This window comes from Macrosteles quadrilineatus, unplaced genomic scaffold, assembly GCF_028750875.1.
Source record: "Macrosteles quadrilineatus isolate MER2022 unplaced genomic scaffold, UCM_ALF_1.0 Scaffold_1__1_contigs__length_201487025, whole genome shotgun sequence".
Taxonomy (NCBI): domain Eukaryota; kingdom Metazoa; phylum Arthropoda; class Insecta; order Hemiptera; family Cicadellidae; genus Macrosteles; species Macrosteles quadrilineatus.
In genome coordinates this window covers 89,949,624-89,965,922 of record NW_026542594.1, presented here as the reverse complement: position 1 = coordinate 89,965,922, position 16,299 = coordinate 89,949,624, and the positions used below count along the sequence as shown (strand labels likewise).

At 37.9% G+C, this 16,299-nt stretch overlaps 1 protein-coding gene across 4 annotated transcripts in view; it reads left to right on the top strand.

The window, feature by feature from the left end:
• LOC128987332 (PIH1 domain-containing protein 2) overlaps positions 1-16,299 on the top strand; it is a 44,543-nt gene that overhangs the window by 18,557 nt on the left and 9,687 nt on the right. For all 4 annotated transcript variants that reach the window (XM_054408162.1, XM_054408242.1, XM_054408404.1 and 1 more), the window contains one exon: positions 10,113-10,325. In XM_054408162.1, the coding sequence (XP_054264137.1) occupies positions 10,113-10,325 (213 nt within the window). The remainder of the gene's footprint in view (positions 1-10,112; positions 10,326-16,299) is intronic.

Below are 16,299 nucleotides of genomic sequence, written 5' to 3'. Positions count from 1 at the left end.
GTAAAAGAATTGTTATCAGTCATGCGGGTTGCATTAACTGTCCTCGTGGATTGTGTGAAGGCGCAGTCAAAATTGGTTGCTTAATAATAGGGCCGTATTTACAACCAATTTGGCCTCTGTCATCGTCACACGCGGGGAAATGTTCTCGTCGATATCCGCAATCGAGCCAAAAGCGTAGGCCTAATCTTTCAATTTCGTGAGCGTGATCCTCACGGATATAAAAGCTTTTACTTTTAATTGTGCATTATAGTATTGAATACTGAGAAAATCGTCTTGTGCTTGATTTTCTGACTTTGTGCTTGATCTCTCAAGCTTGTAGTCCAGGCTCTGCTCGGCTCGAAAATCGACATTATAGGCCTATTATAAAAATCAACCGTTTCCAAAGCAACCCGACCTTGAACGCACTAAAAATGCCAAATGCGCACTAAGGGCCTCAGGCCAAATCAGATCGGTTCAAAATCGGGTTGTTTTGGAAACGGTTGATTTTTATAATAGGCCTATAATGTCGATTTTCGAGCCGAGCAGAGCCTGGACTACAAGCTTGAGAGATCAAGCAAGAAGTCAGAAAATCAAGCTCTAGCCGATTTTCTCAGTATTCAATACTATAATGCACAATTAAAAGTAAAAGCTTTTATATCCGTGAGGATCACGCTCACGAAATTGAAAGATTAGGCCTACACTTTTGCCGCGATTGCGGATATCGACGAGAACATTCCCCCGCGGGTGACGATGACGATGTCTCCGCGGCCGCATATGTTTAATATTTTACCGCGATTGCGGAAGACGATAATGGCGTTTCTTTTTTAGTAAGAGATATATCTAGGATTTAGCAGCGATTACGGAAAAATGATTTACCCGTCACCACCGACGGGTCGCAGGGAGATATTAGGCCGTGATATTAGATTGGGCCGTGAACGCGGGAGACGATGATGCTGCTATCTAATGATGTCATAGGTTTGGTTGCATTTGCAATCACGGTAAACTATGATAATGTTTCTTCCATGACTTATGACTTCGGGAAGTATTTACAATTTTGCCGCGATCATGGAAGACGATCATGACGCCTCGGGAGATGCCTTGTCAAGTTTATTGCAAGTTTAGTCGGTAATACATGGGAAAATGTTTTTAAAGATCATTGGGAGAGGGGGGCCTGGCGAACAAACTTGCGGGGGGGGCCGCGGGTCCTTATCGCCGCCACTGGTTAGTTGTACGATTTATGTAATAACTGTCTTACAATTTAGGATTATATTTTTAAATGGTGCCATTTTGTTTTAATATTACACATATCCAGCCACGAAGATATGTTTTCGTTAGTATGTGCCTTGAACAAGCCAAGAAAGTTTTTAATGTACAATTTCCGCTGCTAACTTAGTAGCTATTTGATCATGTGATTCAGTTATGTTTCCTCCTTGTCTAACATAAGTGATTATATGAGTATTATGTGATATGACTATTAAAAGGACTAGCTGTTACTCATGGGCTTCATCCCGTTTGTCTTCGTAAGTATTAATAAAACTATTGATTGGTTAAGTTAAGCTGAAATAAACAAAACAAAATACAGTAATACAAACAAATAATCACACCTGATTTTAAGGCAATGAATTGAAAGAATAACATACAAATAAGTACAGCTGAGGGATAGAATAATCCATTTAGAAAGAAATTACAACCTTAAAGGGCAATTTATGAAAAAAATTATAGTTTTGCTAAAGGTTTCTCGCCATGACGAACATTTTAAGTATATATGGTTTATGGGGGTGTGACTTGTAGATTTCTCAAAAGTTCATGGGTACTTTGGGATTTAATGATATAAACCCGTCGAAATCGACGGTTACTTTCAAGGCTTGAGCTAATTCATCTAACTGCGATAAATAGAGTAAAATTTTACAAATTTTAGGCATTTAGCATTGTTTAATGAGCAATAAGTGTAAAAACAATAAAAATAATAATAAGTAATAATCGGAGTTATTATTACTATGTTAACTGGTTTCTCTTCTTTTGGAAGAACCTTTAAATAGTATTAAAATCGTATTGGTGAATCTTTTGTGGGAAACACTTCCGCGATTTCACCAGTGTAAAAAATATAAAATCAATGCTTTTATTTGAGAAAAAATATCCGTTTGCTGAGAAGGCACATTCTTACTTCATAGGGAGGTCCAGCCTTAAGCTGTGCAAGTTTGATTTTTTCCTTCTTCACATCGGTCATCTTAGCGTATTACTGTGCCAATGAATAATCCTCTAGCATAGTTTTGAGAAATTGGTCGTGGGGTTACTTTTAAAGCTGGAATTCCTAGACTAGACTCTGTAACACAAAAGAGTATTTTTAAATAATCGTTACAGTTTCATTGTTTTTAATAGTTGATATAAGACTTGTAAATGAATGTACATTAAAGAAATAAAATGATCTTTTAAAATATAGTTTGGTTGATGTCCTTTGAACATAATGAAATTTACATATAAGATGCTTAAAAATAATGCAATATTTAAAAAATAAGCACTAAATATGATGGAACACTCAACTATTTTGGTTGTGTTATTGTAATGTTAATTTTATGATGCCAACAAATTAAATACAACTAGTGTACATGTTGCTCGAATTCGAGCAATTGCAAAGTATTACAGGGGTTATTTCAAAACGAATATATAGTGTTATTTACAATGTGTTTAAAACTCAAAGATAACCGGTGTGTAGATAGTCATGAAGATACTCACGATGTATATAAAACAGTAATCAACATTTCCTGTAAATATTGTATCATTTCGTAACCTCTGGTACGGTATTGTTTTTTTAATGTTTTCTACAAACATTTCCTGACTTATATCCATATAAGGTTGTATGGACAAAAACCTTAAGAGATTCTACCACTTTAAAACCTTAAGTTACATACACATGGGTTTATCTTCGTTATTGATAAACCTAAAGCATTCCGGCCGGTTTCTCCTCCTCAAACAGCTGTACAGGCAACACAGGTCATTGATAGAGGGCCAATTGAGAACGAAAAGTCGTTTTGGGGTAGTGTTAAGGCGCATTTGTAACCTAATAGTTGAGATTGAGCTGCGGTCGTTATCACGATTACGCCTCCTGTCTTTGTTTCCTTGTCGTCGCGTCGGAGGCATTTAAAAGAAAAAAAAACAACAAATAACAAATTTAAGTTACAATTATGCTAACACGATCCTTCATAGCGACACAAAACAGCGATAAATACACAAATTTAAGATAACCATACTAACACGATCCGTCTTGGGGGTTATGTTTACACAAACTCAAATAGTAAATAAATGTACTCAATGCGTTTCATTGAATTGAAAAATAAATAACAGCAATAAAATTATACAGCTGATCAAAATGTAAACAATTATGTTCTTCATAAGGATAACATGGGAACTTTCAAAGCCACTGGGGCAGAGCCCAACGGACTTTAAAAAAAATGTAAGGCCAGTTTGCAAATCTACGCGACTCGCTCTTTCCAATGAGACTTCAATGGATAAAATCGGTTTAGAAATGGCGGAGGAGTTCAACCGACAAAGTTTCATGTAGCGTATTAATTATATAGATATAGGAATAAGTTGTTTTCCAAGTAATGTTAAATAGAATACCGACATTTTGTTGTTATAGTCCGGCCGCTTAGAAAACGACCTGCGCGCTAATGCTAAACCAATGCTGGAGGAGGTCGTTTTCTAAGCGGCCGACCTATAGTGTGTTTGTTCAATAAAAATGTGGTTACAATTAATTTTACATTTACCTAATGTGTGTGGAATGAAAGTAACGTCTTTGGAAATGTAGCTATAGCTACATTTTATTGTAGCTGTAGTTGAAGCTAGCTACCTTTTGGAACTGTAGCTGTAGCTAAGCTACTTTTTTGGAAATGTAGCAGTAGTTGTAGCTAGCTACATTTTTAAAGTAGCTTCCCCAACACTGCCAAAAAGCAAATACAGTAGAGTCCCGCAAACTCGGCACTCGATAACCCAGCAGGCTGGATAACTTGGCCATCACCTGGCTCAGAAAATTAGTGATTTTTTGAGTCCGAGTTAAACATGGGCTCAAGTCAAATCATTCACATCTCGTACCAAGGATTTATTGTACGAAATCTGATGACTTAATACTGACTTGTAATCTATATATATAAACAAATAAGGCAGCTAAAATGATTTAAAAGTGTATTGTACTTATTTTTAACTCTAGTTCCCGATAACCCGGCATTTTACAAACTCGGCACCCTTCCAGTCCACATTACGCCGAGTTTGCGGGACTCTACTGTACTAAAAGTTGGCTGATACGAAAATAGTGACGTTTAGAAATACATGCATTGTTGTTAGTCAACGTACCTATCTTATAAAGGATGATGAGATATATTTTAAAAGGAACATGGCCTTAATGTCATGACATTAGCTGCTTAAATGGTAAACTAGATAACCTGTTGCTCAAAATCGAGTAAAACTGCAAATTGTAATAAAATAATAAAGAACAAAAACATAAACAGCAAAACTTCAATCATAGAGTCACTCTAAAGTACGGTAATTTCTATGACTGATTATAAAAATGTGAAAAATATTATGTTGTAAAAAATTATAAAAGTAATCTACGGTACAATATTTAAATAGATCCGTTCTTATACTGTTTTGGTTATCTCTTATGTACTGTAGGCGGGTTCCCTCTATGAGAACGTAGATGTCAACCACACGGCACACACTGTAAAGTGAGCTTTTCAGACCTAATGTAGCAAGCTAAATCCCTCTCTTGACGCCAACCAGTACGACACGTAGGCTACTATACCATTAATACATTATTTCTACGATATGTTCTGTTTTAGGCGGGTTTAAATTAGGTGCCCCAACCAAAGTCTCCGGTTGGGAACATAAGAGTGGATTTAACAACGTATCTAGAACGGATTCTTCACTTCTTTTGTCTCTTACTATGCACATAAGAATCTAACTTGACTCCTCGGAGCTCTCGTCCCTACAAATTTCTGCCACAGTTTTAAAAGATTGGGTAAATGGGATGGCATTGTGTCCCTATTTTCAGCATATTTTTTCATTGCATTTTTTGTTTGAATTGTTTTACATGCACTGTTGGGTTCCATTGCCAACGTCGTACTTATAGATCTGTGCGTATTCAGGATCATGGCCTTCTTGAGGAATTAGATTAGGCCTACCTACTCGGTGGTAAAACGTGTCATGGATTTTGAAATTGTAGATCCCCTGAGTGACCCTCTCATCAAAATGAGCTTTAATGCTGACCTTGGCAAAGGCGGAATTGAATTGACAAATTTTATCCAGATAATTTCTGGATCCAAGCTTCACAGCCCTGTTTTCAGATTGGGAGTTTCCAATAAGTTCCTGAAATTATGGTGAATTCCGCAAATAAATGAGGTAAACGAACCGATTGGATGTATCACCACGGCGGTACTGCCACTCTGTATCCGTCAAATTGGGAGGTTGATGCAAGCGGTCACAATTGCGTTCCTTTCAGCCACTCACAGTTCTTCGTCTTATTGGTAGCATTTAATTTTAAATTTAGATAAAATACGAAAGTAAAACAATCAACAAAAACGCTTCAAAGGAATTTTGATACACATTGTAAATTACATGATAATATGGTAATGTAACGGGTAACTGAACTGTGAATAATCACTTTCAAACATTCACTTAATTACACCGAACTGTAACCAAAACTACATAATTCAGTAAAATACGATGTAAGGTAAATAAGTTCAACTATTACAAACAATTTGTTGTCAGGTCTTGCTAGGATACTCTTTATTTATGAACTCAGACTTAGTTAACAGATGTTTAAATAAAAATATAAAATTCTAGCTTTGCTCTGGAAGTAATAAGTCTTGCAGTCTGTGGTTAAACTTAAAAACTATTTCAAACTATGTCCATATGTTTAGTTGTAAACAAAGGGAATTGAGTTTGATGGTTTGATCTAATGTCAACAGATAGCACCACCGTTCCCAAACTTTAGCCCTTTACTGTACTTAAGTGATGCCTTTTCTTAATATTCTGAGACGTATTTGTAAATCTACGTAAAAATACCTTTAATTTGACACCTCAAATGTTAAAATCCGTCAAACCGTTATTGAGTTATGACTGTGTAAAGAAACCTGCTTGCGTATTAATATATAGATACTCTTTGTGCCATTTTTTTACAGTTGAAGTGTAGTGTTATTTAAAAAATCTCGTGAGCAAGTGGGCCACGGTACGTAATAAGCCACTACAAATCATCTGTCAAGATAGGTACTATTTCAGGCAAGGTTTCTGAGTTTGGATGTTATTAGACACAATAAAAGCACAATGATCTTCTGCAGATGAATAATCTGTTGGTTAAGAGAAATATATGCTGAATTATTATAAATGTCACAATCCAAGCACATTTAAATGGCTGTGACCTGAACCTTTTCGTAGTATCAAGTTTGAGCAATTTTCTATGTAATTATCTGAGTAAGTAAGTGCGCTGCTGCTCAGTGCAATTTGAGAACATTTTTTTTAGCTAAATTAAATGGTTTCTAGTAAACATGCACAGCCCTTCCGTTAGGCTAATAACATTTAAAGGTTCAAGTTCTTGTATATATATCTTATATATTAAAAGAATTTGGTTTTTCTTTTCTGAGTCGCTTGGCTCTTCTACCCGACCGATTTTCATGATTGGGGTCTCAAATTGGAGGTATTCACGCACAGATTTGCCATCAAGCATCGGCATATAATTATCTATAGTCTCACTCGGTTCATACGTAAACGAAATTTGCTCTCCATGTATTTCCTATTGGAGTTATATTTGGTTTCTCTTTAGCGCTAATAAGGTTTATGTTACCTGGCTTCTGTCTCAGATCCACGGTAGTTTTAAGAAACTACAGCAGTTTCATGCCCTCTATTGGCACATCCTCAGGTTTGGTGAACGCCAGCTTTTCTATAAAATATCCCTCGGTGTTGAGTTCGTCATGGTTTTACGAAATACGTGTAGACATTTACACACAGGAAAACACGCACGAAACATTTTAACACTAATAATTAAGGAACGACTGCAAAACGTAATGCGGCGCCAGTGAAGGGTAAGTCGCGACTGTCATGTGTCGGCAGCGTTGACTCCTACCCCTGTTCTATCCTTATCTATTCTTTCTTTGGTTTGGTAATCAGATATCAGGATGGCTGTGTTGTAAATTATATTAGACTCAAATGACTGTTTTTCGTTCAAAATATGATGTGGTTGTTCTTTTGATGCCTTATATATTTTGTATTCTTCTATCGTATCCATATGGCGTCCTTTATTGCAAAAGTGTAAAATATCTAGATTATTGTGAATGTCTGTATGGTTATGGTTTGTGGCTGTTAGGTGGTTAGAAAAAGCTGATTTAGAGTTCTTTTTCGGTAGGTGCTTTTTAAATCGGTTTGTGAAAGATCTGGCAGTTTGTCCTATGTAAAAGCTGGGACAGTTGTCACATTTTAATCTATAGATTCCGGTTTTGTTCTTGTTATCTGTGTGGGACCTGTTCTTGACTCTGACCAATGACGACAGCTTGTTTGTCGTCTTAAACGATACTGTTATATAATTTTTTGCCAGTTCTTTTCGCAGAGTAACATTTAAAACTACACCGAATTCAGCGCTAACGTATTTTTTGTTATTTTCTTTGGAGGTTACTTCGGTTTGGTTACGGTGTTTTGAGATCAATTTGTCTATAAGGTTGCTACTGTATCCATTTGACACTGCAATATGCTTTAGTATCTTAACTTTGTTATTGTAGTTGGTTGGGTTGAGTGGTATGGTGAGTAGACGATGGACAAAACTATTGTAGGCGGATAATTTGTGGCTATAGGGGTGGTGTGATGATGAAGGGATAGTTTGGTCAGTTGTAGTCGGCTTCCTGTAGATATTGAATTCTAAGTTAAGTTACTGTCTTTTCTTGTAATAGTGAGGGCCAGGAAATTAATAGACTTGGATACTTCCGTTTCAAGAGTGAATTTAACTAGATAACCTGTTGCTCGAAATCGAGCAAAACTGCAAATTGTAATAAAATAATGAAGAACAAAAACATAAACTGCAATACTTCAATCATAGAGTCACTATAAAGTATGGTAATTTCTATGACTGATTAAAAAATAAGAAAAATATTATGTTGTAAAAAATTATAAAAGTAATCTACGGTACAATATTTAAATATAGATCCGTTCTTATACTGCTTTGGTTATCTCTTATGTACTGTAGGCGGGTTCCCTCTATGAGAACGTAGATGTCAACCACACGGCACACACTGTAAAGTGAGCTTTTCAGACCTAATGTAGCAAGCTAAATCCCTCTCTTGACGCCAACCAGTACGACATGTACTATAGCATTGTTACATTATTTCTACGATATATTCTGTTTTAGGCGGGTTTAAATTAGGTGCCCCAACCAAAGTCTCCGGTTGGGAACATAAGAGTGGATTTAACAACGTATCTAGAACGGATTCTTCACTTCTTTTGTCTCTTACTATGCACATAAGAATCTAACTTGACTCCTCGGAACTCTCGTCCCTACAAATTTCTGCCACAGTTTTAAAAGATTGGGCAAATGGGATGGCATTGTGTCCCTATTTTCAGCATATTTTTTCATTGCATTTTTTGTTTGAATTGTTTTACATGCACTGTTGGGTTCCATTGCCAACGTCGTACTTATAGATCTGTGCGTATTCAGGATCATGGCCTTCTTGAGGAATTAGATTAGGCCTACCTACTCGATGGTAAAACGTGTCATGGATTTTGAAATTGTAGATCCCCTGAGTGACCCTCTCATCAAAATGAGCTTTAATGCTGACCTTGGCAAAGGCGGAATTGAATTGACAAATTTTATCCAGATAATTTCTGGATCCAAGCTTCACAGCCCTGTTTTCAGATTGGGAGTTTCCAATAAGTTCCTGAAATTATGGTGAATTCCGCAAATAAATGAGGTAAACAAACCGATTGGATGTATCACCACGGCGGTACTGCCACTCTGTATCCGTCAAATTGGGAGGTTGATGCAAGCGGTCACAATTGCGTTCCTTTCAGCCACTCACAGTTCTTCGTCTTATTGGTAGCATTTAATTTTAAATTTAGATAAAATACGAAAGTAAAACAATCAACAAAAACGCTTCAAAGGAATTTTGATACACATTGTAAATTACATGATAATATGGTAATGTAACGGGTAACTGAACTGTGAATAATCACTTTCAAACATTCACTTAATTACACCGAACTGTAACCAAAACTACATAATTCAGTAAAATACGATGTAAGGTAGATTAATTATTACAAACAATTTGTTGTCAGGTCTTGCTAGAAAACTCTTTATTTATGAACCCAGACTTAGTTAACAGATGTTTAAATAAAAATATAAAATTCCAGCTTTGCTCTGGAAGTAATAAGTCTTGCAGTCTGTGGTTAAACTTAAAAACTATTTCAAACGACGTCCATATGTTTGTCTTTAAACAAAGGGAATTGAGTTTGATGGTTTGATCTAATTTCAACAGATAGCACCACCGTTCCCAAACTTTAGCCCTTTACTGTACTTAAGTGATGCCCTTTCTTAATGTTCTGAGACGTATTTGCACATCTACGTAAAAATACCTTTAATTTGACACCTCAAACGTTAAAATCCGTCAAACCGTTATCGAGTTATGACTGTGAAAAGAAACCTGCTTGCGTATTAATATATAGATACTTTTATGTACATTGTGTTGAGGTATGCTTTGAGTACGTTGATTTGTATATTGTTACCATTGAACAATACAAGCATGTCGTCCACGTATCTTCTGTAAAAAACTATTTTGCTACGTTGGCGGTTCGAGTCCGACCAAAAGTGTTGATTTTCTAAGTTTTTCAGAAATAATTCGGAGAGAATACTTGAAACTTGAGAGTGGCGATCCCATCGTTAACCCTTCATTCTGTTTATGATATTCGTTCTCAAATGTGAAGTAGCTCTGTTTTAGGATACAGCGCACTAAATATAAAAATAATGTAAATATTAAGCTTCAATAATCTTACAAATTTATTTAGATACTGTAAAACAGGCTAATTTTGAGTTTGAAAATCTTATTTGTATTATACTGTAGGCCTGTTTAACAATATAAATTGATTTTGTTTTTATCTGTTTTCAGGATACTCAAATAACGTGTTTTGTAAATGTGATGTCATGGTGCAAGATTGGAGTTCCAATTCAACCATCAGCACCGATACCTCTTTATGGAGGCGTAAGTGTGCCTTTAAGTGACAAACACTTTCGAGACGGCCAAGAAAAGCCTTTGGTATTTGCTGTCATGGTTAATCCTGAAATTCTCAAACATAGCGGGAAGATGGCTCCAAATCCACAAGCAAGTATTTTTTTTTTTTTTTTGCTATGTATAGTATAAGCTTTTTGAATGAGTTTCTACTATCAGGTTTTCATTTTTAATCAAAGATCCAAAGTAGACCACTCAATTGTATAGTAAGATAAATGCAGGAAAGGAAAATAACTTGAGAATATGAAATATAGATTTTAAAAATGGCAAGTATACTAAAAAAAAACTTATATTTTAATACTTTTAAATTAAAATGGCAACCATACGAAGGTACTCAATTCGTGACCTCCAAGTAGCTGGATTACAGGACAATGTCCCACGGTCCCAGTCTTAATAGCTAAGGTATCATACCTAATGTAACCCTTGTTTTGGTAGTGCACACTCCTAAACCATAGACATTGATATTTGCTAGTCTTAGTTCCTAACGTAATTTATATTTTTCTCTACCTTTGTATTGTGTGTATTTCCATTATCTACCACCCAAGGATCCCCGTTTACTGCTACCACTAATCATTAATCATTCATTTATCATCACGATATAAATGCAAAAATTCAGCCTCACAGGCAGATCTTCTGTGTAGAAAGAGTTCAGTATAATTGAGGTCTGTTGTTTCTTAGGATCTGTAGGTACATTTAAAAACTAAACCCATTTTACCAACGCCAAGTTAAGTTTTTATATCTTTTCATAATACAGTAAGTAGGGATGTGCGATTCTTGATACCACAGATTCTTGGACATTGGTATGGTATCGGTATCATGTATTGATCGTCAAGAGTTGATACCAATATTGATACCTGACCTGTCTGCAAAGTTCACACAGTCAAAAGATTTATTCTTTCGCCGTGATAATAGATGACATTAATAACGTATCTCGGATCACGTACAAATTATAATGTGTACATTCAAGGGACATCATAATTTTGCCGTGACAATAGACAATAATCTTTATTCTTTATTGACATGTCCGTTGAGAACAGTAATAATAACTGCGTCAGAATAATAACTAAAATTTGTGGATTCAATATGTTGTTAAAGCTGGTTGTCAAGGAATTCTTTTTCTGAGTAGAATGGCCTTTCTTGCAGCCATGTTGTTAATTGGTTCTTGAAACGGTGAGTTTGTTCATTTCTAAGTTGTTCTGGTTGGTTGTTGAAATACAGGGCCCCTTTGTAGGATGGCTTCTTTTCAAAGAGACTTAGATGGTGAGGTGGTATTGCAAAGCTTGAGGCGTTCCGTGTATTGTGATGGTGAATGTCTCTGTTTCTTGTTTGATTTGTGGAGATGGCATGGAGAATTGCCTCACGGATGTAAAGTGATGTCAGTGTAAGGATTTTTAGTTCCCTGAATGCATCACGACTGCTTCCTTGGTATTGAAGGTCTGCTAGACATCTTATAGCTCTTTTTTGGTGGATAAGGACTCTTTTTAGATAGTTGTTGGATGTACTTCCCCAGACCACCAGACCATACCTTAGGTGTGACTCGACCAGGGCATGGTAGGCTGTTTTTGCGGTGTCCAGACCACCAACCTGCTTCACTCGCCTGATGACATAAATGCCAGAGCGTAGCTTCTTGCAGAGTTGGTCAATGTGCTGTTTCCATGTCAGTTTTGAATCCATGATAATGCCGAGATATTTGGTACTATTTTGTGCATCTATCACAGGGATTAATATGTTTGTGTCTTTATTTTTAGTAGAGTAGTTTAGCTGAACAGTTTTATTTTCATTTAGAGCCAATTCGTTTACTGTGCAATATTGTTTAGTCATGTTGAAGCTTGTATTGATGTTTCGGTTTAAAGTTTCCGTTGATTTGTCAGTTAATGTGATGACAATGCCATCTGCATACATTGTGGTTTGGCAGTATTCTTGTAGCTGGTCTGGTAGGTCATTTGTTAGGAGGAGGAACAGGACTGGTCCGAGAACTGATCCCTGTGATACTCCTCTCCGTATAGGGACAATTTCGGAATGTATTTTATGGCAAGTGTTTTTTTCTACATGCTGGATCTCAACTAGTTGCTGTCTGCCATTAAGATAACTGTGGAACCATTGTTTAGACTTTCTCTCAATACCCAGAGCTCCCAATTTTCTAAGAAGTGTCTTGTGGTTAAGGCAGTCAAAGGCCTTGCTAAAGTCCAGAAACAGACTTGTGACTGAGGAGCCATTTTCTAGTTGTTCTATTATGTGCTCGGTGAGCTGTATTAAGGCAGTGGAAGTGGATCTTCCTTTAAGGAAGCCATGTTGCTGGCTGGTGAGCAGCAGATTTTGGTTTGGATGGGATATTAGTCTGTTAAGGACAATTTGTTCAAAGATCTTAGAGAAGGTCGGTATAAGTGAAATTGTTCTGTAACTTTTAGCATCTGTGTTTGGTCCACTTTTATATTTAGGGTATACATTGGCAGTTTTCAGCTGTGTTTGGAAGACCCCTTGTTTGAGAGACTTATTTATGAGTGCTGTTAGTGGGTTAATTAGTTCATTTATGCATGTTTTGAACAGTTTGGCTGATATTTCATCAGTGCCAGATGAAGTTTTTGGTTAAAGTGAGTCTATTGCTTTTAGTACTTCGTTACGTGTTGCAAGCTGAAATTTTAGTTTGTTATCTGTTGAAGGAGGAATTTCGGGGGTTCTGGTGTGTGTGTTGGTGTTGTTGGCCTGAAGTGTCCTTTCTGCAGCTGTAGCAAAAAAAAAACTGTTGAGGTGGTATGCTATTTTGATTGGGTCCTGTAATGTCTCTCCATCTACTAGGTGTTCCCACTCATTTGCTATACTGGTACCTACTTGATTTTCTCTCATTATTTATTACCTGCCAGAGTGCCTTGGACTTTTTGTCGGCATTGCTTATATAGTCGGATGTTTGAGTTTTCCTCAAAGTCTTTAGTCTTAGGTCATATATATATATATATATATTTTAGTCTAGAGCATTCAGCATCTCAGAAGCTTTTTTTTTGTTGTATTGTTTTTTCCTTGTGCAACATTTTGTGTGGCAAATCCTCGACTTTGGAAGTAGCCTTTCCTGGATGTGAAATTGGGCGAGTACCCGTAAGCTCACGAGGACTCTTGGGGGTACCGGAACTTTCCGCAGTGTGAAGGCAACGGCTGGGCGCACTCCATCAGCCAATCCCTGTCTCTGAGCCCAAAAGGTATGGTTATCTAGAATGTGGGGGGTTCTCCACCAAGGAACCATGGAAATTGGAAACCATGGGGGGTTCTCAATTGAGTTAAGGGTGTCGCCACCTTTGGTGGATAGGTTCATCCGGGTGGGTCCCATTTCTATACCTGCCTCTTTTTGGGAAACCCTGATGGCCCGGCAGTGATGTTGGGTTAGATGGGCAAACGAAGTAGATCGGGTGCTGGGATCAAGCCCGCTGGGGGTATCTGGGGATCTATCGCCCTAGTTATCCCTGGTTTCCCAGCGAATAGGATGGCTTCGATCGGGTAGTGGTGTAAATAGGACGGTCCCCTTAATCCTGGCTTTGATGGCGGGTTATGGCCTGTCAGGAATTAGATAGGTCCCGAGTGTCGCTTGCACTATGTTGCACTCCATCATGGTCTGTCGGGGTTTCAGCCCTGGGGGAACCCAGTTGAAGGGACGTAAGACCAAGTAACCGGTATCCCTGGTTAGGATTGAGGGGCAACCCTCTTTCCGAAGGGTTGCTTCGGCAGCCGGTGAGCCTGATGACCTTAAGTCATCCACCCATGGTGTGTCTAGGGTTGGTGCGTATGCTCCGGCCCACACCATGGGGCCCGGGTATGTTTAATTATAGGTACTGGGTTTGCAGTTGGGGGGCTTTTTCTCTTTCGACACACAAAATGGATGGAATGGATGGATGGGGGGTACAGAATAGGATACCTAGCACTTTCAACCGAGCAGGAAATCAAAATTTGGTGGGGATGGACTGTGTTTGGTTCTGGAATCTGGTTCGAGCTCTAGTTGCACTATCCTGTTTGTTGTGACAACATGCCCACCTACAAAGAAGAGATTGCTGCCGCAGTTATAATTCTAATTTATTGCAGTAATTGAGCAACATTGACTTCACTATGTTCAGTCATGGTACTCACATTCATAAAAACCAACACAAACACTTTAGCAGTCTACAATAAACTGGTAATACAACAAAGTCTACTAAACTGAAACAATCGAAAAAACCCTCTAGCTAGAAAGAGACCACGTTTAGCACTGTTTAGTTTTGACAGTTGACATAGACAGTGTACTGCGCATGCGCAAGCTGTCATTAGTTGATCAACTTAGTCGCTGAACCGTACACACTCTAGTTTTTTGAGAAATCTGATTGCCCGGCGATAAAATGGTTGATCGGAAACCCCCAGGTTTTCGAGACATGTCCGAAAACCAAAATGTTGCCTGGCAACCTACAAATCGCCGTCAATCAAATTGACAGACCCACACACACACGGCGATATTTGTGCAATTTGATAAGCGCCGGTTGTCAAGCGACCGAGTGTCCTAGTGTGTACCGGCCCTTAGACAGCCAGTCTATATTTTGGTGGGCAATGGTGAGTTGGTATCTGCGAACTAGTGGGTGTTTCGATTGGTTGTCAACACTGTTTTTAGATTTTAGCGAATTTCCCTATAGGGAAGTAGCTATTACCGTAGGTGGCATGGTAAGACCTAGGCCCGGGACCGATTTACTTTTTCATTTTGATGTCCCCAGAGGCCGAAAACACCATTCGTTCAAATTTTTATATTGTATATATATCTATATAAAAGGCAAAGCCCTCACTGACTGACTGACTGACTCACTCACTCACTCACTCACTCACTCATCACTAATTCTCCCACTTCCCATTTACCTAGGAGGCTGGAATTCGGTACACCGATTCTTTGCGCATTAAATAGGGAAACTAAGTAGTTTTTATTCTGATCGGGCTTTCGGGCTCCGCCCCAGTGAATCTGGAGTTTCCCATGTTAACCTTATGATTTTTCATATTTAAAAGGAATTTCTTAACAGCTGTTTCAATTAAACAAGTTGGTTCTGTCTATGATGTTCAATAGCATTAAATTTACAAGGATTATTAACAGGGTGCAGCACTATTATTTTTTTTAATTTATGACTACAGCCAATTTGCAACCAAAAGGTGAGGGAGCGTAGCGAACGAGCTCCAACCTAAAGGTGAGTGAGCGTAGAGAACGAACTTCAACCAGGACTTGATTGAGCCATGCGAACGAGCTCACTTGTAAAGTTAAACGGGGCAAAGCCCGCGGGTACAGCTAGTATATATATATATATAGATTTGCCCCGTTTAACTTCTTAATTTTCAAGATGATCTCGTTCGCATGGCTCAATCACGTCCTGGTTGAAGTTTGTTCGCTACGCTCACTCACCTTTAGGTTGAAGCTCGTTCGCTACGCTCACTCACCTTTAGGTTGGAGCTCGTTCGCTGCGCTCATTTGCCTTCAGGTTAGCTCGTTCGCTACGCTCACTTGCCTTCAGGTTAGCTCGTTCGCTACGCTAACTCACCTTTTGGTTGCAAATTAGCTGTTGTCATAAATGTAAAAGAAATAATAGTGCTGCACCCTGCTGGTAATCCTTGTAACTTTAATGCTATTGAACATTATAGAACAGAACCAACTTGTTTAATTGAAACAGCTGTTAAGATTCATTAATTCCATTTCTCATAAGGTTAACATGGGAAACTCCAGAGCCACTGGGGCGGAGCCGATTGGACGGATCACGAAATTGACGTATATACCAAGTTTCGTGGCAATCGGTTCAGCGGTGTCTGAGTTTATTACTGCCAAACAAATACATATACAAACATCCTCTTTTATACTTATAGATATATATTTATGTGAACGCGATAACTTGAGTAATTTTTGTAAGATTTTGATGAAATTTGGTTTAAAGGTGTAAAGCGGCATAAACTTGAATGAGTTCGCGAACCAGCATGATCGAACCATGGGAATGGGGCTTTACGGGGGGTTTTATGGGGTAAAAATTGGGTTTTCTTACTTTTGACCCTCAAAACACAAAATTTCCCAATTTATCTTTTTAGACTA